General features: G+C 41.7%; 1 protein-coding gene across 1 annotated transcript in view; it reads right to left on the reverse strand.

The window, feature by feature from the left end:
* LOC117543108 (serine/threonine-protein kinase BRSK2-like) overlaps positions 1-24,785 on the reverse strand; it is a gene marked incomplete at both ends in the record, with an annotated part of 105,398 nt that extends 80,613 nt beyond the window's left edge. The window contains 1 exon segment of the mRNA XM_034211220.1: positions 24,489-24,785. Coding sequence (XP_034067111.1) covers positions 24,489-24,576 — 88 coding nt within the window.

A 24,785-nucleotide genomic window follows, 5' to 3' on the forward strand; every position in this document is an offset into this window, starting at 1 on the left:
AGCAAAATGATGTAAAAATGTGTGTATATATTTGTATGCAGCCAGATAGTGAAGTGTAAAAGGGATGACGATGGAAATAAGTCATCTTTAAATGCATCATGTCACCCTCAACATGTTCATTTAATAGTTTATATAAAGTGACATCACTATGAAACACTCACAACTCTATTGGCTAGCTCTCCAACACATTGTATAAGCTAAGGGGCGGGACATCTCTAAGTGGTTGACGAATCACAACAGAAGAGTTTATAAACAAAATGATTACAACATATTGGGCAAGCTAACCAATCAGAGCAGACTGGGCTCTGGTTTCAGACAGAGGGTGAAAAGAGAGTATTATTCAACCCCACAGCTCAACTTACATGTCTTACCAAACCTCTGACAATAATCATTCCCAAATCTGAACCATCTAACTACTAAACTATAAAAGTAGTAGGCCAGACACCGATTTCATAATTTCTTGAGAAGGATGTTGATACAAACTGTTGACGCTGTTGACGAGAACTCATTCAACTCTCACCCATCCATTTTAGATACAGCTTACATCAGCTGAACACCCATAAACCCACAGTGTGCTGCTGATGTGACAGCTGGGAGCTGCGGAGCAGGATTATGAATCTGTAACACCGAAAAATAAATGGCTCAAAAATGTGTAACTGTAAACAACGAGACAAATTGCTCCCTGCCAAACGCATATCCTCTTACTCTGACGGAGAGTGAATGGCAGCCGGCGGGAAGCCCTGCTGAATGAGACACTGAAATCCTATTATGTGTGTGTGTGAGTGAGCTGCTGTCAGATGACCCGCTGCATTTGCCTTTGTAAGCAGGGAGAACATCATAAAGCCACGCACGAACACATTAAACATTCACATTGGAGGACCTGAATTGACTCCAAATGGTGTTACATTTCAACCACATTGCTGCTGAAAGGAAATGTAAGAAATAGATTCAAATATGAAATACATAAGGCGCATTCACACCGCAGTACCTTTCCCACAAAGGTTCATGAGAACTTAGTTCATGCAAACTCTTTAGTTCTCATGAACTAAATACAGATCGCGTTCACACCGGAATAAGTCCCTGGGGGCTGATTAGGCAAATGAAGCCGCTGACGTCACTTCTTCTTCTTCTGCTTTGGGTTTACTGGCAGGCCGCAAACCACTTCACGGCGTATACTGCCGCCCAAAGTCCCCGGCCGGAAGTCCCCGGAGTTGGGGACTGGCTTCAGTAGAAGCTGCTGGGACTCCCAGCAGCTTCTACTGAAGCCTCCGAGTAAATCACCAGAACGCCGACACCTCCTCATCTCCACCGCTCCCACGTTTTATTTTGTGTTGCCATAAGTTAGTCTCTCTGCGTTTGTGCGCTGGGCTAATGCTAATAATGCTAATGCGAGGATAATAAAATGGCGGCTTCACAAAACTTTTTGGGAGTTTTACGGGGCGTGGTTTGCAATCCGCCCAGCCAATCAGAAATAGGAACCTTCTCCCACGAAAGTCGCTGCTCTCTAGCAGGGACGGAAAAGAGGGAGAAAAAGGTTCTCATGAACTAATTTTAGTTCCGGCTCTTTTTGGTGTGAACGCGACATTTCAGAACTATATCGGAACTAAAGTGGGAAAAGTACTGCGATGTGAACGCGCCTATAGATGCAAGTTGTTTCCTCCTCTCTGATTTCAATGTGTCTGACACTTGATATTAGCACTGACACAGCTGCCTTCTCATCCGTTGTACATAAGGGGTAAGACACACATAGTTTGCTCCGGTCATGTATAACTTATATTCCAGTTTGAGTTATTATGTGTCTCAAATTCGGGTGCTTTCCCAGTTACCAATAGCAACCATATGAATCAAAAGATTTACACTAAAGTCACCAGGTGTAACACCAGTGTAACCAAACAGCTGAAACAAAAGCTAGAATAACTCGGAGAGAAGACGTCCAGCACAGAAACATATCCAGTCCTGGGATCAGGATAGGCTACAAAATGTAACAGATATTAACAGTATATAGTAAATGTTTTGATTCAGTCAGACACATCTTATAGTCCAGTTAGAGTCTCTTATTCGTATCTGAGGTTACATGAACTAAGCACCTCATTTATAAATGAACGGCGATGAAAATACCTCTTCGGAAACCACAGACACCGGAGGAGGACACGATCAATATTGGAAAACCAGAACAACCTCTGCCAAGAAAAATATCCCGTCCAGTGATTTGGATCGGTTGCAGTATTTAATGGGTTGTTTTTCAGACAATTCTACACCATACCTCAAAGTTTATTTAAAATCAGGCCAGTAGGTTTTCTGTATTCCTGCTGACAAACAAACAAAACGTAAAGAATAAGCTCCTTTGAGGTAACAAGCATCCCCAAATCCCTGCCAAATGTCATACTGGTCTTCGATTGGTTACCTGTTTGCCTTTTTATTAAGGCTAAACATACAACAATATATGTTTACTTAAATCACAGGCGGAAACAATGAATTGAAAACAACATCTGGGACAATGACTCAATGAATGATTCCAAAGGACTCCGAGAGCAGAGCCGTGATTCGGATCAGATGCTAAATGTATTGGGGCCATGCTTCACCCTACCTTACATATTCATGAAAATGGGGTCAATAGTTTTTGTGTAATCCTGCTGAAAAACAAACTACACAAAATAAGCTCCTCGGTGGAGGTAACAAGCATCCCTAAGCCCCTGCAAACGTTCGGAAAGAAAACCCCACAGAGAACAGCAAGGATACAAACAGACTAGACCATTCAAAATGTTGATTTTATCAAGAAGCAACGCAAAGACTGAACAACCAATACAAGTTCACATCACACTATAACACCCACAGCCTGTTTTCCATGCCCCTTAGTTCTGGTTAAGTGAAATCTTAAAGCTACAGCAACCATGACATTTAAGAAAAGAGTCTGCATTTGACTTTATGTCTGCAGTTCATGACTTTCCTCTTCTGCATGACAAGTCTCTTGAGCAAAAGAACTGCTCATGTGTTTCCAGTACGATACCATACGTTATTGTCATCAAAACATTTTAGATCAAGTCTGACATTTATTTTGCGTCACAGCAGCTCCATTTGCAACTTCTTCAAGGACAATTATTAAGACGAGATACGAGAAGACAAACCTTTAACATAACATCACGATCACTGAAGAGAAACGTGATCCAGACCCTAACGTACGTTTGACCTGGAAACTGATCTGTATTTAATTTGAGGATTGACTGGGGCACAAAGGAGTGCTTCAGTCAGTGTTACATCGTTGGACCCTGTACCTCCGATTTGATGGCAAGGCAAGGCAAGGCACATTTATTTATATAGCACTTTTCAACACAAGGCAATTCAAAGTGCTTTACAAAAAATGAAAGACATTCAGAAAATGGCATTTCAAATCAGTCATTAAAAAGAAAAGCTAATAAATAAACATTAAAAGAAAAAATACATGGATAAAAGTTACAGTGCAGTCTAAGATATGAATAGTTCAATTAAAAGCAGCGGCAAAAAGAAAAGTCTTCTTGCTGGATTTAAAAGTAGTCAGAGTTGCAGCGGACCTGCAGGTTTCTGGGAGTTTGTTCCAGATGTTTGGAGCATAATAACTGAACGCTGCTTCTCCATGTTTAGTTCTGACTCTGGGGACAGAAAGCTGACCAGTCCCTGAAGACCTGAGAGATCTGGATGGTTCATCATTTAGCAGGAGGTCAGAAATGTATTTTGGACCTAAACCATTCAGTGCTTTATAAACCAGCAGCAGTATTTTGAAATCTATTCTTTGACACACAGGAAGCCAGTGTAAAGACTTCAGAACAGGAGTGATGTGATCCACTTTCTTAGTGTTAGTGAGGACTCGAGCAGCAGCGTTCTGAATCAGCTGCAGCTTCCTAATAGATGTTTTAGTGAGACCTGTGAAGACACCATTGCATGGCAACAATTAATATTCTCTGTTCAAGAATTGGTTGGGGTCAGAGATTGGACAGCCCTATTGTAGGATGATTGATAAGTGTCGTTCTTGAAACTTACAGAAAAACGTGTTTCTCTGTAAAATAGCGAAGTTCATTTTTCACATTTTAACAATAAGTCAAACTCAGAGTCAACAGGCATCGTTTCTAAGAAAAGTATAACATTAGATTCTAACATCTATTCAACAGTCACGATGCCTTCTAGCCTCACACTTTCTGAAACATCTCAGAAGAGGAAGAGGCCTTCAATAAATCATCATAAAAGTAAGAAACACTCAACAAGCAGCCACACCAATCTGATCCTGTTATGAAGAGCCACTCTGAGCTGGAGATGTTGAGGTCAGTTACTTCCCAAATGTCCCACTGCACTCCAACATGGTGACAGATCTAAAGGCAGTGACACTCTCTCTTTTTGTGAGAAGACCCCTTGGACTGAATCTTGCGCACAGAACTGAGATGGAGCGGCTCTCACTCCGCAGACAATTTCACTTTTTCTTCCTCACATCCACCGCCCTTCTGTCCCGACTCTGACAAATATACGAGTCTCCTCCATCTTTAACCCGCCACCTTTATCAATCTGCAATCCTCAGCGTGTGCACTTCCCTCGCTCCTCAATCTCCTTCACGTCCATCCATCTCGATGTATCTGCGTCTTCCTTCAGCCAAAGGCCACACAGTTTGTAGCGTAGAGAAGACTAATAATGTCTACACAAGAGCCAACATAACAGAATCACAAGACTCGTAGGGTCACATTCAGATCAAAGGAAGCCGTTTTAAACAAGTTACATCAGTGGTGCCTTATCTGTGGCTCTGGAGTAAGACAAGTCAAAGATAACCCAGGATTTATTTCATTTCTGCAAACATATAGAAATTGTTAATCACAGACATCGTGCTAAAAAGCCTGAAAATAACCATTAAAACAAGCAAATGGCTTTTATAACAATGGCTGAGCTTCCTGAGAGGAAACACTGAATTTATCAAAAAATAAACTGATACGTTTTTAAAAAAACAAAAGCATGATATGGACAGAGTGTTGGGATACAAGTTCCTAATAGTAAGAGGAAAACTGATCTATGATGCAATACTAAAATGAAATAATCTGCTCAAAATATTCCTACGAATTGCTGCTTTTAACACAAACTTCCAGCAGTTATTGCATTCCCTATTTGTGTTCAAAGCACAGTGTGTCCACATCATGCATTGAATATAATATGAACGAGGTGTTGCACGTTTACTCAAAGATAGAAAAGGAAAAGGTTTGGGAACCATTGGGCTACAGAACAAAGTATGCGTTGACGCTTCTGAACAACCTAAAACATAAGATACCAAATATGAATGTCTCTAGAAGTGTTACGGTACGTGGAAAAGGTAGGAGCCAAATGCAGACTACAAAAACGGAAAAAGGTCTTTAAACAAAAAGCGAGCTTTATTTAAAAGCTGATAAACAAAACATGGCTTAACTTGAAACGGTAGAACAGAAAACAACAACACAAAAACTGACCGTGAGAAACATGGAGGAAGACCGGAGAGACAAACATGAAGCGTGACGTGAAGACAAACAAACAACGAACCGACAGGGGAACACAAGAAGAGACGAGACTAAATACAGAGAGGGGTAATCACGGGACGAGAAACAGCTGGGCAGGGGAGGTAGAAACACAAGGGCAACAGGTGAACACAATCAGACAATCAGACACACCAGGGAAACTAACGACAGGGAGGAAAACACAGGGAGAAGAACCAGACAATACACACGGAGGAAAACATGAGACAGGGAGAACAGAACAGCAAAATAAACCCAAAACTAGACACACAAAACTCAAACCCTGACAAAAAGTACATTAACACAGACGTCCTCTTGGCCCTGGTGTTGACTGTGATGGTACAAATGCTGACAGTAAACAAAAGGACTGAATAAAAGCTACTTGAGGCCATCGAGTGGTTTGGAGAGTCTCTCTTTGTGCAGTAGAAAACCAAACAGCCGCAACTTAATCACAGCGCTGCTTTCACGTTCAAAGGCCTGTATTGTGGCACAGATAGGATGCCGGCCAATTAGGCCTGACCTCCCATCGAGGAGCGTCAATGGGCCACAAGGAGCCGTCTCTTCTGAACACGGGGATTGTGACTGAATACAGACAGCAGCTGGCAGGGAGACGAGGCTGCAGACAGATGGGCAGCGAACACACTGATCTGATACTGAGCACGATTACTCTTCCCTAAAGATTCTCCTTAAATACTAAGACTGCTAGAAGGAAACAAAGAAGAAGACAAGGTACTGATGCTACACAAATACGGCCAGGATCCGTTGAATTTTCTGAATATTGGGTTGCAGATTAGAATGTTCCAAAGGGGGTTCGTTTAGCATGAAACATGAAATAACTAAAGGATGATTGAGAGTCAGAGCTAAACATTTCAGATGTGTGTATCTCACACTGCACTGTCACTTTAATTCATGTACCTTCGTTATTCATGTTTTATTATCTTTGCTTTAAAATGGGGGTTTTTAAATGCCATTTTATAATATGTTTCTGAATGTCTTTCATTTTTGTAAAGCACTTTGAATTGCCTTGTGTTGAAAGGTGCGATATAAATAAACTTGCCTTACTGAGAGTTATGGACTCAATATCATCTTTGATTTAGAATTCAATCATATCGTCTTTCTGTATTGAAAGTAGAGCTGCACAACATATACTTTTAGAATCCTCACTTTGAAGTCGGCATGTACATTTGGGGATGAAAACATAGCAAAAGATTGCAACACTGCACTCAATACTATCATTGTGAGATAGTATGAGTAGAAAACAGCACTCCAAATCATTCTGTTATTTAAGTGACAGTGTTGAGTTCAATGTTTATTGGCAGATATCATAGTTCCCAAGCCATGGGGTCAGTAAGTTGTCTGTGTATACGTGTAAGTGCAAACTGTGTACATGTACAATATAACTTATACACAAGTCATGTGTGAATATGCTGTTGTGTTTTATAGTGTACTGTGTGTCATTTAGATACAAAATAAAAAAGCCCCTTTGAGTACATTAAAGTGTATCATAGCTGCTGCCTGCATATGTCCACCAAAGAGATGGATTGATCAATTTGAAAATGTGATGAGGAAGTCCAAAAATAATGTTTTCATATATCATATATAAAATATTGTTTCCCTGTATTTTAACTTTGCAATATTAAACGCCTTATATTCCCTTTGTTTGCTCTTAGCATATCTAAAAATAAATGAACAATTGAAGCCAAGATTTGAATTGCCAACGACTGCTTCTCTGTCAACGTTGTTCAAATGCCAACGGATAAAACCTGGAAGTATTGTATTTCTGCTAGAAGAAATGCATGCTGGGATACACGAACCAGCATTGCATGTTTGTCCAATGATATGCGTGTGTGATGCTTAAAGCAGGTCCCACTAACAGTGTTAAACACGCCATTGTCACATCCTGCCATCTAATTGGCTGTTCCACAGTGCCAATCAAGCCTTAATGAATACTTAGGGCCAATTACAAACGATTACATCATTGCTTTCAGACTTGGAGTGCAGCCAAGGCATCATCACAGAGCCGCTGTCTTCTTCTCCTCTTTGTCATTTTAAACTCATCGATCATCTGATTTCTAATCACCAGCTGATCTGCCCTTTCTTTTTCCGTCTCTTTGGTCCTTTACTTTTCTGCAAGCTTTCTGTTTTCATACCTCCCTCTCTGCCTCCCTTTCTCATGCATCCCCTCCCCCCTTTGGCTTTTATTCATCCTAAATCATGAGTGCCCCTCCCCCTCTCACTCTCCCTTTCACTCCATCCTCCCCTCCGCCCCGCCCACCTGCCTCTCCGCTCCAGTTTAGCTCGCAGCGTTTGTCTTTGTCTGCTCGGCCCGTGTGTGGGTGTGGGTGTGTGTGAGTGTGTGTGTGTGTGTGTGTGTGTGTGTGTGTGTGTGTGTGTGTGTGTGTGTGTGTGTGTGTGTGTGTGTGTGTGTGTGTGTGTGTGTGTGTGTGATCGCTGAGGAAGGCAGTATGACTCTCAAAGATGCTGGGTTGTATTTTTAGCTCCGTCTCTCCTCTTCATATTCCTCCTCAGAGGAGCTGACCTGCTCCCCCCATAACTCCCCCAATCCCTCCACTACCATCACAGCCATGCAGTGATGACGTATTTCTGTGGGCCAACCCAGAAATTAGCATCTCCCTGGTTCCCTCCACAAGGAGCCAATGGGATTTCTCCATGTGATTTTTGATTAATGCAGAGAAACACATCTTATTCAGCAGGTTCATCTCCACATACTAACACCACTTTATGATTTCTGAAGTAAAAAGCAAACGTTAGGCTATAAAGGAACTACAGCACGGTCACATGACTTCACGTCACCACCGCTAAGCTAAAGGCGGCTAATGTTGGGCTATAAAGGAACTACAGCACGGTCACATGACTTCACGTCACCACCGCTAAGCTAAAGGTGGCTAATGTAGGGCTCTAAAGGAACTACAGCACGGTCACATGACTTCACGTCACCACCGCTAAGCTAAAGGTGGCTAATGTTGGGCATGATGACGTTCAATCGTCTCACTTTTTAGCATCCGCCATTTTCAAATTCACCAGTGCGTTATTTATTGACGTGTTTTAGGTCGTAGAATAAAATGTTAAAATCTCTTCAGCCGGTGTTAACCACCGACCTTATTTCAGGATAACAACCAAAAAAACTTTCAGAAAAACCATTGACCTCCAGACCAGGGGACAGGAAGGGATCAAATGCTGACTCATTTCAGGGTTTTAGGACTCATTCCTGCACCACTCTATTGGTCTGCACGCACAGGCAGCACCTTCTCAGACTCGTCGGATCCTGAGACACAGCGCTGGGTATAAAGTGAATATCTTTGGGTTTTGAACTGACAAACACGTTTTTGGGAAGAAACGTAGAGACTTTTGTCACTTTTTCTGACATTAAATGGACCGAACGATTGACCAAGAATATATCTGGCAGTTTATTCGGTAAAGAAAAAGGATCGTGCAGTCCTCGAGTGAAATCAAGTTTGTTTGGTTCTTAGTTGTTGTTAGCATTTCCAAAAGACTGACGTGGCTGAAGTCAAATTATCTAATTTCTATCATGTCCTCCCCATCTAATAACAAAGGCGTGGTTAGGTAAGTGCAGACTGCACTAGAACAAATGAAAAAGAACCTGTAATGTATGGATAGCACTTAACATGGTTTTGGTTATTAAAAGCTTCTTCTTGCCGTTTCTTTATGCTTTATTGCACTTATTGAACATTGCTTTGGATAAAAGCCTCAGCTAAAAGAAATGTAAGGTAAATATCACAATGATTTAGTCAAACACTTGTACTCCACCTGCGTATTCCGGTTGACTTGATGCATGAAGTTAAATATACTTCAACTATGTCCCTGAGTTATTTTCCCCAACAACACCTCGATCAATCTGAAAGCTGACATACAAGAGTAATATGAGCTGAGAACATTGTAGAGGGGAGTCAGAGTGGGGGCAGGGGGGTTAGCCTTGAGGATGAAGGCTGGGTCAAGCAGGGGAACTTGACTTGGACCCCCCATTAAACACCCCCCCAAACATCAAACAGCCGCCCCCACCCACACTCCCCCAGAGCTACTGTGCCTGAGGACAGGGAGGAGTGAGAGACGACGAGAGAAAGAGGACGCGTGATCTGAGGAGGTCAATGCTGAAAGAGAGAGAGAGTGTGTGTGTGTGTGTGTGTGTGTATGTGTGTGTGTGTGTGTGTGTGTGTGTGTGTGTGTGTGTGTGTGTGTTGGTCAATGTGGTATACCCTACCATTTTACCTGACTACCCACCAGCATTACGCAAACCTACGTGGGCTATGCCGAAGTCCGCTTAAAACTTAGAGTGTATCCATGTTTCTCTGGTTGGTGATGTGTGTGTGTGTGTGTGTGTGTGTGTGTGTGTGTGTGTGTGTGTGTGTGTGTGTGTGTGTGTGTGTGTGTGTGTGTGTGTGTGTGTGTGTGTGTACCTCTCTCTGGTTAGTGATGTGTGTGTGTGTATGTATGTATGTATGTATGTATGTGTGTATGTATGTGTGTGTGTGTGTGTGTGTGTGTGTGTGTGTGGTGCTCATTTGCATGCATGATTGTTTAATGAGGATTTGGAATGCATGAGCCTTCAAAGTGTTGTATTTAGCTTTACTTTAGATTATGCTTCATTAAATATAAAACACATGTATAGCTACAGTAATCGTGTGCATACATAAAGGAGAAGAAATATGAAATGTCAGGAAAAATAGGTCTCTATTATTGTGAAATATCTGAAAACAAAAAAATTGAAATGTGGTATTTGGGGCGGAAACATTTTATTAACAAACATTTGATTAAATAATTATAGTATTTGTTGATGAAGCGCATCTTAACATCAACATACACAACAAACAATAAAAAAGGATTATTGAAAAGGAATTTTATCAAAAATGTTTCCCCTTTCTGTTAGAGAGCATTTACTATGTCATCCTCTAGTGTGCTGTACTCGTGTAAATGTCTGCGCTCACCCAAACACACACACACACACACACAAACTGGGTGGTGTTGGGCCATCTGGCAGGTGGTGTAATGAGGGTCATGACCTCCTGTCGTCACCCTCCTCCTCCATTACCAATCACAGCTCAAATGTTCACAACAGAAAATAAATGTGGGTTTTTTCTGACAAAAGAATAGAAAACTTACTGCCTAAAAAACTAACGTTCATCTTTGGATTTCATAAATCTTTTTTTAAAGTTTTAATTAGATTATTTTGAATTATTAGATTAGATTTGTTTCTTAATTCCAATTTGGGAACTTGTTTTGTTACAGCAGCATGTCAAAAGGCTTATTATTGGATTATACACCAATTAAATAGAAATAAACAAACGGTAAATATATACATGTTAACTACAGAAAGATTTATATCTGTAGCGGGTTCAAAAATACACAATATAAAATGTCCAGAATAAGCAAAAATACACTATATAGACTAACGTACTACTACATACACTGTTATTTCAAAAGGGTCGAAGAAGTTGCAGTTTTTACATTTCCAAAGCAGTGATAGGGTGTGAGGTCTAAATCTCAGCTTCTCATTTTGTTTTGTTAAAATCAGCTTTCACACTTGATGGTTGGGATTAGCGGCAGATTAAGGCCATCCAACAGGGTGGAGGTTCCCTCACCCTCACCCTCACCCTCACTCACTCACTCCCATTGTCTCTTCACGCAGGACTGAGAGGATCAATCATAACACTCAGTATCTGCACTAGTTCATCACAGCACTTATGCACACGACATAGCACATGTGAGTGCACAGATATGCAAATTGAGACACAGGACTAGTTTGTGTGTTAAATATCAACACACTTTCTGCACACTATTCACTTCTCAGGGGCAGTGGCGAACCGTGGCCATCACAACTGGACCTTCTGTAGATACACCCACCCCCGCCGCCACCGCGAAATAGTGGCGAACCGTCAGGGCCTTCAAGGTATTCAGAGAATATCCTGGAACACTCAGATAAAACAAACAAAAAATCGATTTAATTATATAAATAAAATGTATATAAAATGATCTATTCTAGATGAATGCCACAAAGCAATTCATGCCATTTTATTGTTTTTAACGTTGAAATGACAAGTGCAACAGGTGAAGATGAAGTTGTTGCGGAATTGTTGTGAGTACCCTTTTCAAGACGACAATTCAGTGAAACGACGGACATTATAATGCCGCGGAGGATAGATTAGAATAGATCATTTTATATACATTTTATTTATATAATTAAATAGATTTTTTGTTTGTTTTATCTGAGTGTTCCAGGGTATTCTCTGAATACCTTGAAGGCCCTGACGGTTCGCCACTGCTCAGGGGTTTTTCTAGGGTAATACTGTGGCGCTGATCTTGTATAAGTTATATCCATTCTGACGAGATCATGATTGTAAACAACAACGCAACGTCAGAGCTCCGTATAAACCAAGCTGTCCCTGCCGCACTATTTGACACAATTTTCATATTTTTGGAGTAATTATACAGTTTTTGACGAACAGAAATATTGTTTTCTGGAATCACTTTAACATTTTACGGAGAAATCTGCCTCCTGGTATGAGGGCGCACGTCAAAAGTAAGAGTTAACCTGTTACACGGTTAAGCCAAAGCCCTGCGTCTCCTGCTGTCGGCGCTTCCATTCGTCTTGATGGCACTTCAAGGTAAAGCGTATTTTTTATAACTTTGAAAGCTTTCATATTTCAAATCTTGCAGCCCTAATGTTAGCTTTTAAAAAGCCACTTTGGCATTATGTTACTTTTCTCCGTTTAGAAACAATCTACACATGTTGGGTTGTACACACAACACTGAAATATGTATTTCCTGTGGAACAACATAAAGCTGATGTCTGAGAAACATAAACAGTTAGTGCCTAAACTAAAAATAATGTTCATCATCAAATCATTTAGCATGCTATGATACATTTAACTACTCATCTATAACCTCTAGGCATGCCCATGAGAGTCATGTACGCCTGCAATATCTGTCACACACAACACGATAAACAGCAGTAAGACATGGTTGTCAGTGTGTGTGTGTGTGTGTGTGTGTGTGTGTGTGTGTGTGTGTGTGTGTGTGTGTGTGTGTGTGTGTGTGTGTGTGTGTGTGTGTGTGTGTGTGTGTGTGTGGGTGTGGGTGTGTGTGTGTGTGTGTGTGATTACTGCAGAGAGGCTGCAGCCAGTCTCTGCTGTAATGCAGCACTGCAGCCTTACTGTACTCACACTGCAGGTCACAGAGCACTCCCTGAAAATACTGCATCATCACACACACACACACACACACACACACACACACACACACACACACACACACACACACACACACACACACACACACACACACACCTAAACTTATTTGTAACTCTTTCACACATGATATCAAACCCTGAAATTAACTGGACATTACACAAATGTCTAACCATTTGTTTGGAGGGGGAACAGGCAAGAGGAAGTTTTAACATGCCGAGTCATCTCCAGGGTTTTAGGACTCATTCCATCTCTCTATAGACTCTGGGACTAAATGCTTTTTCAATGGAAGAAAAATAAGATAAACCAAGTTGTAAAACAAACAGAACGAGAGTATTTTAAATGCAAAGATTGCAACATCTGCTAGCTTTAGCTTTTAGGCTAGTTTTTTGTTTTTAAATCCTCGCTCACTTCCACTTCCACTTCCAGGCAAGGGAACAGGAAGTGCTCAAATGTCGACTTATTTCCAGGATTTAGGACTCATTCCTGCACCACTCAAATTGGTAATGTTTGCTATCATTATGTTTTGAGGCATTAACAACATCCACCTCCATCTAACTCTGTCTCACACACATGCCTGGGAGCAATGGTACCTGCCAGCACTACCAGTCAAGTGAGTATAATGGTGTTTCACACACCCTGCCCCCCCCCCCTATATTGACCCCCTTAATCTCATTATGCCACATGATTGGATGTTGCTCCGAGGCTCGTCTGCACGTGCTGCCGCTGACGGACCATCTGTTGGACCGGACGCCTGATCTGAAGGGAGCGGGTTTCTTCCAGAGCTCCACCATCTGTGTGGCGTTCTGCTGGAGCAACAGGACATGAAGCAGGAAGAGGGAAACAGGCGCTGCAATGGCTGCTGCTAACGAGCACGTTGCAATTAAGGTTTTGTATTTGGAAGCCAACTCAGTGGACATTTGAATGATCGCTGAAGATGTATCTTTTTAGATTAGATTATTATTTCTATTTATTTTATTGAATAGGTTGTATAGGTTTGTATTTATATATATTTTATAGTTTATTACTGAGATCCCCTTGTAAAATTGGACTTTTGGTCTTTATTGTGCTTATTATTTATTCTATTATTGTTTTATTTATTGCATAGGTTTTCATATTTTTCTGTGTTTTCCCACTTAGTCTAATGTCTTCCTTTATTTTACTTTATCATTATTGATTTTATTGTATTTTCTTTTTCTTATCATACCTTTTATCTCCTTGCATCCTTTGAACTGTTAAGTTGATATGGTGCTAACAGATTTTAACATTTGTGTTTTAACTTGTGATGTGTGCCATGTTGTTAAAGCAGTGCACCTGGTGTGTGAAAAATGCTATAAAAATAAAGCTTAATATTATTAGGACCTTCCATCCATGTCCGTCCTCGCCTTCGCCGTGAAATGTACAAAGTCAAGTCGCCTGTAACCAAAAGCACTCGGCCATCCCATCATGCACCAGTCAGGGGTTTGAGTGGACGGAGGGAGGAGAGTTTGCTTAATGTAAGATACCAGAAATTCCATATTGGTGGGAAATCAAGTGAGGGTTGAGTGTAGGAGAGGGAAGTAAGGCATCTCTTCAAATGGTAATTTCCCCCGCTTCACTCCTGGATGCTTTAGTGCTGACTCAAGGGGAAAGTGCAGATTGCTTTTGCAAAAAGGATGAAAGAGAGTTTTTTGAGGGAGAATGCGAGAGAGAGAGAGAGAGAGAGAGAGAGAGAGAGAGAGAGAGAGAGAGAGAGAGAGAGAGCGAGAGAGAGAGAGAGAGAGAGAGAGAGAGAGAGAGAGAGAGAGAGAAGAGGGGATTTATGCTCAATTTCATTACGTTTTTGGCTGGGGGGAAAGAGGGCTGCGGGACCATGAGGGGCTTAGCCATAACCCATTCCCATTTGATTACCGGCTATTGATTCAGGCATTAAATTGGTCGCATGTGAAGACCTGACAGGAAGAGGGACTGGATTAAAGAAGAGGCATATTGAATTTCAAAAAGCATGTTTGTTTGCGCAGATCAGCTGGATGGGCTCGAATGTCGCTGAAGGAGAGTGTTGTACTTTTATGTGTGCAACATGTACTTTTATAAGTGTAACATGAAAGTGTAATCCCTGCTCTACGGCTATCTATACAAAGTGTGAGAGAAGCATCTTCAGGTTGGTGCTCTATGTAAACAATGTTAAACCAATATACCAAAATAAATAATAAAAATACAGGAGAAATATAAGACAAATGGTGCATTCGGGTTCCCCTCGAAGGTTACCATCTCCCTCATTGTGAATGTGTTCTTCATCGTGTTCAAGAGCTTTAACTCGTAATGTGAAAATACCATGCATACTTCAAAGAAGAGGAGTTGTATTGTTGTGTACTTTCACTGAAGTAAACACTCAAAAGGCAGGAGTTATACTTGTAACAAATTATGTCTACACTGATACAAGGATCTGAGTACTTCCTCCACCGCTGCTCTAACAAGCTAAAACAGGAGGATGGCTCTTGATAAAGTAAATTGAAGAATTCCTTGAGATGCTTTCAGGATAAAACCTATTTGTTCCTCTTTAGACGACGTGCAGCAGTAACTCGGTAGAGCTGGACTTCTGCACCGGTCATGTCTTTGGATAGCTGTTTGATATTTCCCTTCTGCAGGCTCAATGCTTTCACCATCTCCATCCTAGCAGCTGCTACAATCAGGCTGATAAGTGCTGATGATTGGGACTGATGGAGCCCAGCAGGTGCTCCAAACCTCTTTCCCGTCCAGATGATCCATAAAGACGTCATCGACACTGCATCACACACGCCTACACTGAAGGCAGCAGGAATCCACATCTCAACATGTTATCGACTTCGTCCCAGCAAACATGTGCTACCTATTTACTGCTACCAACTAAACAATAGGCAGCACACACAATAACAATTATCAAGCTGTGCAGGCACACTGCCGGACTTGATTAAAGCTCTACCAAGCAATAAGCAATAAACACAATTGACTGGGGACATACTCAGGACGCGAGCCTGCTCTCAGGTAATGGGAGAGAGAGGAAATCACTTCTCTGCTAATGCTGTGTCTTAATTCAGACACTTAGTTACACTGCATGCCATACACTGTGAACACTTGGGCAGTGTGATTTTTGAACAGGTAATGCTGTCTCAAATTGGACAGTGGCTGCTGTGTCTTCCCAGGAAGTGACAATGGCCGCTGTTAGCTATCTAGCTAGCAACATTATCATTTTAACAACCACCACCCGTTTAGGGCTTATTGTAAACTGGGTGGTTGTTTTATGTGGAATACATTCAATATTAAACAATTTACGAGGAATGAAAAGTTAATATCATAATCCATAATTATCAGAGCATTAAGACACAAGTCATTTGAAGAAGCAACACACACACACACAAACACACACACACAAACATACACAAACACACACACACTGAATATTTCAGCAGCTGCAGCAGACTTGCACAGGGAGACTTGTTAGTGACTGAGAGCCACGGGCAAGATGAAGGCAATCTCAACTAACTCCTGTCTGTGTGTGTGTGTGTGTGTGTGTGTGTGTGTGTGTGTGTGTGTGTGTGTGTGTGTGTGTGTGTGTGTGTGTGTGTGTGTGTGTGTGTGTGTGTGTGTGTGTGTGTGTGTGTGTGTGTGTGTGTGTGTTGTAGGAGCAAACACAATAGTGGTGGCTTAAAGCCCACCTCTGCTCCGCGCCGTCCGTTAGATGAGCCTGGTCAGATTTAATAAAAGGAGGAGTTCAACACACCGGCGTAAAAGTTATAACAATAATCTGATTTTAATGGTAAAAAACACAATACGAAATACAGAGTGCCCTGAAACAGAACACTCCGGGCTCCCCGCTCTACCGCCGTGCGATACAGATATCGGGACCAGCCAGTCAGAAACAGGGGGCATTTTGCATGAAGAAACAACAGTATATATGGATATATTTGGAGGTGGACAGTCACTTCTTATCTTCCACCGGACCCAACTCCTTTAATTTCCCAGGGAAGGTTTCACACAAACTATTCTTTTAAAACAATCAAACATTGTACACAGATATATTGGTGCTTGGGATTATTCTCCCCAGCAAGGAACCTTGAAAAAGAACATGTGTGTGTGTTAGTGAGGGAAAGTGTATGTGTGTGTGTGTGCTGATAAGCGGAGGCGTATGTGTTGCTGATATCTGGGTTAAGGAGTTTATGTGTGTGTGCTGCATGGAGACAGGAGGTGTATGTGTGTGTGTCAGGGTCTCTGGGTCATGGAGTGTAAGTAAGAAGGTTTAGATATATAGGATTACTTTAAACAGTCCCAAATAATACATGTTCACTTCAATACAGTTCAAGATAATACCTGTTTACTTTAATACAGTTTAGAACAATATCTGGGTGCTTTAGTGTGTGTGTATGTGTGTGTGTGTGTGTGTGTGTGTGTGTGTGTGTGTGTGTGTGTGTGTGTGTGTGTGTGTGTGTGTGTGTCAAAGACAAGCATGGCTTCAGCTAATTGAATCACACAAACATGATCTCTCCGTCGAGCCACACTGAGACGTTTTTCTTCCTGTTCCCACGCTATTAATGATTTGATTTTTTTATCTGAAATTAATATAGTTTTAACTTTATTTTCTTGCATCATTAATTTGCAAAGCCCCTCTAACAGCAACATCACTGGGTACTCTCATAACATCCCTCTATGGGCTATAGGGTGGAATCAGTTGACTGATGTACTCAACACATTGACGCTATGTCACGCTATAGGGCAATGCTCCCTTTAAAGAAAACTGCACAGCTTTATTAACTAACATCACAATAATTACATTTGTACAACCACAATTGAGGGTGATGGAGGCATACAATTATGTGCAGCCCCTCAGGACCCTCAACATTACAAGGAAAACCTCCCAAAGAAACCACTCGATTAACGGGGAAAATGTTTATAAACCAATATTCTGATTCTGATGTGAGACTATGGATAATTGGTCGGGCTCTGAAGATGAAGATCGTGCTTCCTCCTCCCGATAATGACTCATTCGAGCAGCATGGATACAGAGGTAACCCTCACATAGAGGAGGGGGGAGTCAGTGAGCGATGTAAAGGAAACATAGGAGCGATAGAGATACAGAGAGGTAGAGAGAAAGATGGGGGGTAGTTTCTCCGTCTTTGTTAATGGCTCAGGCGAAACCCCCCCCCCTTCAGAGGGGCCGCGGAGAGCGAGCAAACCTCCAACCAAAAAAAGAAGAGAGCATTCCCCCGGTCGCCATGGTAACCGAGCCCTCAGCTGGGGGTACTGTATGGGAAAAGGCAGGAGGGGAATATAGGGGGGGTTTGACACAAGCCATAATTTTGATTATCCCCCTTCCCTGTCTGCAGAGCAATCCTCCCAGCAGACTTTTGTCTACCAGCAGTATATCCTCCCCCCTCCTCCCCCGTTTGGGGCGCGCTCTTTAAAACTACTCTGTTTTTGTTTTAAATGTTAATTAGGAAGATGCAGAGCAAGGTGTGAAAAAAGCAACTCAGAGAGAGAAGAGAACATGTGTTTCTAGATGCCACAAGCCTTTTTATTTATCCAAAACTGCTCACTGAGTGCTAAAAGTCAGCCAAACGGAACCAGAATAGGTTCAGACTCCCTCCCCTTCTCCTTTTCTTAAATATTAATTAAGAAGATGGACTTCCAGGGACGTAGCAAAAGCAACTCAGAAAGAAAAACAATTCCAAAGATGATACCAACAGATGTTTCAACGTGACAAAAGCCTTCTTCCTCCTCCAACTAACTGCTCACTGAGCACTGAAAGTCAACACAATGGCAAACTCGACTAATCAATGTTGATTAACAAAATGCACTGCCAGGTACGTGGACAGGAAACTCAGAAAGAAAATAAAGACAGCTAGTATTTGAAAAAATGCTAAAAAGGTCCACATTTCCTCCAGGTGTGTAGAATCTACACTAATTCTCTCTCCTGGCTCTCATACAGTCAAGATACCGGTGGAGATAACAATAACTTGGGATATTTTCATCTCGCATCGTGCCTAAATTAAGTTGATCATAAAACATTGGGTATGAATTTAATCTACCGGATGCTCAGCTTCAAAATAAGTCCCAAATGGTGTTATATGTGTACGTTTTCCAGCCACAAGGAAGGCCAACATGTGGGCTGCAACAGGCTAGATAAGGCTTGTTGACCATATCAGCTCACTGGGTGCTAAAAGTCAACAAAACAGATGCTGATTCTTTCAAGCTTACTCTCCCCTCCCTGATAAAAAAACAGAGGCCGCTGTAAACTGAAATTCAATTTTTCTCTCCATGTATGCAAATGAGGAGCCATAAATATTTTGTGTTGTTTTATATTTAATGCAGCATAATGAAGAAAAGCTAAATAAAACACATTGAAGGCTTTGAAAAACACCTAATTTAGTCCAAATTCTCATTAAACTTTCAGGCATGTAAATTCACGCACACACACACACACACACACACACACACTGAAACCCACGTACATGTGTATATAGCCTACATGTGCAGGCAGTGAGAGTCATGGGAGTGTTCCCACCTGCAACCTGCTGATAATGAAGCTATATTTCAGTCACCTAAAGGCAGCCATCTGTGCTGGGGCTCTCACTGCTGCCCACACTACCCCCCACCACACACACACACACACACACACACACACACACACACACACACACACACACACACACACACACACACACACACACACACACACACACACACACACACACACACACACACACACACACACACACACACACACACACACACACACACACACACACACACACACACACACACACACACACACACACACACACACACACACACACACACACACACACACACACACACACACAGCATGGCTCTACTGGAGCCAAGGGACTACAGTCTTTAGGATTTTCCATGTCAATAACATGACACTTTCATTACAACACAACAGTGACACACACACCCACACACATACACACACACACTCCAGGTTACAGCCAAATACAAGTGAAGGATGTCTTTGTATTCCCGGGGATTTTGTGAATGTTGACCAGTTTGATGGAATCCAAGTCCTCTGGTAGATTAGTGCATGATGTATATTTGACTGCACGTCGGTGATGTAGCCTGGTTCATCAAGCTCCTGAAGAGACAACAAGCTCATTGTCTGCTTTACCGTTTTACTTCTCATTTAACTGTTCTCACACAGACACACACGCTCTCTTATGGCAGCGAGCAATTTACTGTATAAGGACACACAAAAAAATATGTGAAAATATCTGAATTAAGTATTTTATGGAAGCAAGGATGTCCCGGCCAACATGTCGTATTTTACAGACTTAAAAAAAATATATATCTTGACATGAAATGTGCAAATCAGAGCCAGTGAATGGCACTCATATTTTGCACACCTACAGGCAGCCTTAAAAAATCTACTTCCTTTAAACTTCCTGTTTACCAACAAAATGTTAAGCGCAGATGGGAGACCTTGGTCGTATACAGTGAGGTAAAAAAGAGAGAGGACAAGAGGAAGTGGAAATACTATGATCCTCAAATACAAGTAAAAGTTCTGATTTTATATTGTTACTCAAGTAGAAGTACAGAAATATTATCAGAAAATGCACTTTGAGCATGAATAGTTAAAGTACTCAGAATCCAGAACGGTTATTTTCGTAGTTTCAAAAATATAAATTATGTGTTTTATATCATCAACAAATACATGTCATATCATTTGAATGTTGTAGTTTGTCAATGTCAAATCTTAACACTCATTATCAGCTATCTGAAACAATCTGCACTCTTTCTACTTCCTGTTTATCCACAGACTGTAAAGATCTTGGTCTGCAGTAAGAACAAGAGGAGTTTCAGATTCAGTCTTGTAGTGATCATCGAGTGGCCATTGTCTCAGGAGGAAAGATGAAACCATGACAACCGTCCCAACTGTTGGCGAACACTTAGAAAATTAGCGCTATATGGCGCCTGGGAAGCCAGTGTAAAAGAAAAACTTCAATCCCCCCACACACACATGAAGACACACAGACTAATTGTTCAGAGTCAGCACAGCCTCTCGTCATTCGGCTTCGACCAGCAGACACACACCATGAAGGCATTGTTCCAACTGTAACTGGGAACAAAGAGGAAAAGCATTTATCTGAGATGGAATTCAAAACACTAGCCTCAGAGCTAAAGCTAACAGCTGTTGCAAACACTTTGCATCACTCCCGGATAAAGACACTGCTGTTGTCTTTGGTTTAAAACCTGATTCATTTGTTATTGTTCACTGACAAATATGTAGTCCTTTATTGGTGCAGGAATGAGTTCTAAACCCTGAAAATAAGTCAGCAAATAAGTCCACTGGACTGGTGGCCAATGGTTTTCTGAACATGGTTGTTGTTCTACGACATGTAATACCTTGGTAAACACCCTACTGATGAATGTGAAAACAGTGGTTGCTAACAAGTGTCTAAATGAGACGACTAAACGTCATCACGCCCATTATTAGCCCCCTTTATTCTTAACGGTGATGACGAGTCATGTGACCGTGCTGTAGTTCCTTTATAGCCTTATGTTAGCGGTTTAGTTCAACATCAAGTGGTGTTTATATCTGGAGATTATCCGGCTAAACAAAAAGGTTTGCTGCTCATTCATTAAGAAAATACAGAGTTTGCATAGCATACGTTAATGGTGCAAGAAGTGCGATTGCACCCCTCAAAGTGGATTCCCTTTGAAAAACACGCTGCAGTTAAGATTATCTAAAGTGTGGAAATATTTTACACATGGATCAAACAATGTGGGGCACTACAAACTCTGCACATTTAAAAAGGCTTTTTGCAGCAGTACAACTTTTTGCACAAACATTTGTAGACAGCTGTTCACTTCATGTCGGCACACAAGCACTGTATGTTTCTGTTAGGAATATCCACACATATTTGTTTTAACAAAATGTGTTCACAACCATGGTATTGTTGCACTGCTGTAGCTTACATCATAATATGTTATGCCATCTAACGGTGTTGGGTCGTTTAATATTGTCCTTTGCTTTAGTGCTCTTGTATGGCTGAGGTAAAAGGCCTAAGCGAACATAACGGGCTGTTGGCAACATATTTGCCAGTGACCTTCACTTACTCTAGTGTTGAAATGAATGTATGTCATAACCAAAGTTCTTGATATGTAATTTGAGAAAATTCATTGTTGTAATAATCAGGTCACAAAAACTAATCTTAAAAATAATCAAAAAATTACAAGTTACAAAATAATGGTTTGTTGATGAAATACGCTGCCAGATGTGGGTTGCAGAATATGTGTTCATCTTAAAACAGTCCTTTAACTATTCAAACATCAAATTGTAATCAGAAACGGAACCATGTAATAAGGTATTATGCTGTGCCAAGCATTAGTCCACTCCCTCAGAGATCCCCCCCAAACCACAAACACACACACACACACACACACACACACACACACACACACACACACACACACACACACACACACACACACACACACACACACACACACACACACACACACACACACACACACACACACACACACACACACACACACACACAGAGAGCGTGGGCTTGCTCTGCACTTGTGGAGGAGGTTTAATGAAATACGGGTATCCCTGTCTGTGCCTCCGATTTATACCAAAAGCCTATAAAAAGCAAAGTATCACTCCACTCACACACACACACACACCACACACACACACACACACACACACACACACACACACACACACACCACACACACACACACACACACCACACACACACACACACATCACACACACACACACACCACACACACACACACACACCACACACCACACACACACACACAACACACACACACACCACACACACACACACACACACACACACACACACACACACAACTCTCAACAGAATTATGCACTCAACCAGTTTCACAGACACACAGATTCAGTCAGTGAAACATTGCTCTGATGAGTGGTGCAGGAATGAGTCCTACACCTAGGGTTTGAGTCAGCATCCTGTTGCCTCGATTGGAAGTCAGTGCATTTTTTAATGTGTTTTTTACGGTAGCCGAAAAGTGCAAACGCGTTACAACGGCCCAAATGTTAACCATGAAGATAAACGCGCTGAAGCTTCAGAAACCATGAAAATACAAATACAAAAATGTGCCAAGACACACAGAAGAAACATCTTCATCAACTTGACAACACATGCGCAGCGTTTACAAAAAGCGCAGAACGAACACAACGGAAACTGTTTCCAGGGGACACTGAAAAGTGACGCACACAGCTGAGACCCGAGTGCTTGTTGACGTTGGGGGGAAATAAAGTTGGTCAACTGTTGTTTCAAATCTGCGAGAAATATTTTATCGGCTTATTTAACAATGTGGTGACATGATTCCTTCCCTAATGACTGCAGGAGCGCCTGATGTCCCGTGTTCATGAAGAATATCCCAAATATCCAAACTTGTCAAATAAAATGTGAAAGCAAGAAAGAACATGGCACTAAAGGTTATGGAAAGTTTGATCTAAAACACTACAGCATGCATTTGAAATAGAGAGTTATTACTCAGAAACTTCATGTCTAATTTTTAGATGGTATTCTTAAAAAGTCTCTGTGATATATGAATTCCAATGTATCCTTATTTCTTAGTTAAATATGGGTCCTGAATCTGATGCAAGGTTTTCTTGGCAAACTCAACTGGAAACGTTAACATCCTTTTCCAAACCTGAACAGCACAATGATATGCAGCTCTAAAGGTTGTTTCTAGTTGGTCCATCCGCATTATATAAACGGTAAATTAAATGTTAGAAACATCTTCCACTTTACCACAACAAAACATCTCAACAGCACCACAATCTACAGCCTCCAAGATCAGCTGCATCAACACTGAAACAGTCCCAAGAAGAACATATCTCACCCAAAATAAATCTTGAAGAACTGGAGATCACTCTTTGGTTTGACTTCTTCACTAGCAGCCATTGATAAACCTCAAATGTATCTTAAGGCTGTCCTTTGCTAAAATCCAGTCGAACAACGCTCGATTAGTTGATTTAATCAACATTTGATTCACAAAGAATGATTTAAAAGCACAACTTTAAATCCATATTGTGTTTGTATGATGTTTGCTCTTTCAAGTTAATCGGAAGTCATTCAGCATGAAATAAGGATAACATCAACTAATCCAATAAAGACATTGTAGGCAACTAAGACCAAAAACAATACATTAATCCACTAGGAAGGGGCATAATGTTTCCGATGTATAACTGCCTACTGAAACATACAGTGAGGCCTACGAGTAACACTAAATATGAGCCATGGAGAAAAGGAACTCAGAAGGCTGCACCATTAGAACACATTTGCAGAATTGTGTGATGTTGCAGCTGCATAGTGTGTGTGCATGCGTGTGTGTGCGTGCGTGTGTGTGTGTGTGTGTGTGTGTGTGTGTGACAGTGCAGCAGCATCACTGCCTCTTCTGCAGAGAGAGCAGCCTCAGCAGATGGATGCTTTAACGGAATTACAGACAAGAAAAATCACAAGGGCCCATTATCAGGGAGCCCTCTCTGCCTGACAACAAGGATTAAAGGCACACCACCACCACCACCACAGTGTCATCATCATCAGCACGGAGGCAACACATCTCAAAGCCGCATCCACCAGAAACACCCGCACTTTAGAGACATTTCCCATTCAGAACCCGCAGCGGCGATGCAACATAATTCACCCCGGGTTTGAGGCGTGTTGATGCGGGGAGCCCTGCCAGCAACTCCCGCATCTGGAGGCTTTCAGGAGAGGCTTTCACTAACCTGTCTGTCCTTTGCCCAGCGTCTTCTCCAAGCGGTACGGTCCCACATAGTTGGCGTAATGCCCGCTGTCCTTAACCGATGATGACATGTTATTAAATTGTTGGTTGTGAGATAACTCGCAGGGAGTGAGTTTATTTTTTATTTTTGGGGAGATAAAGTGCAAATCCGCGGCGCAGTTGAGTTTGCCTCGGTCGGCGTTCCTGTCTTTTTGGCTGCAATATATGAGTCTCCCTGTGCGTGCGTAAAGGTGTGTGTCTCCGGGTCCGGGGTTCGGTTCCTCAGTGCGGCTCAGATGGC

The sequence above is a fragment of the Gymnodraco acuticeps genome, unplaced genomic scaffold (genome assembly GCF_902827175.1).
Source record: "Gymnodraco acuticeps unplaced genomic scaffold, fGymAcu1.1, whole genome shotgun sequence".
Taxonomy (NCBI): Eukaryota; Metazoa; Chordata; class Actinopteri; order Perciformes; family Bathydraconidae; genus Gymnodraco; species Gymnodraco acuticeps.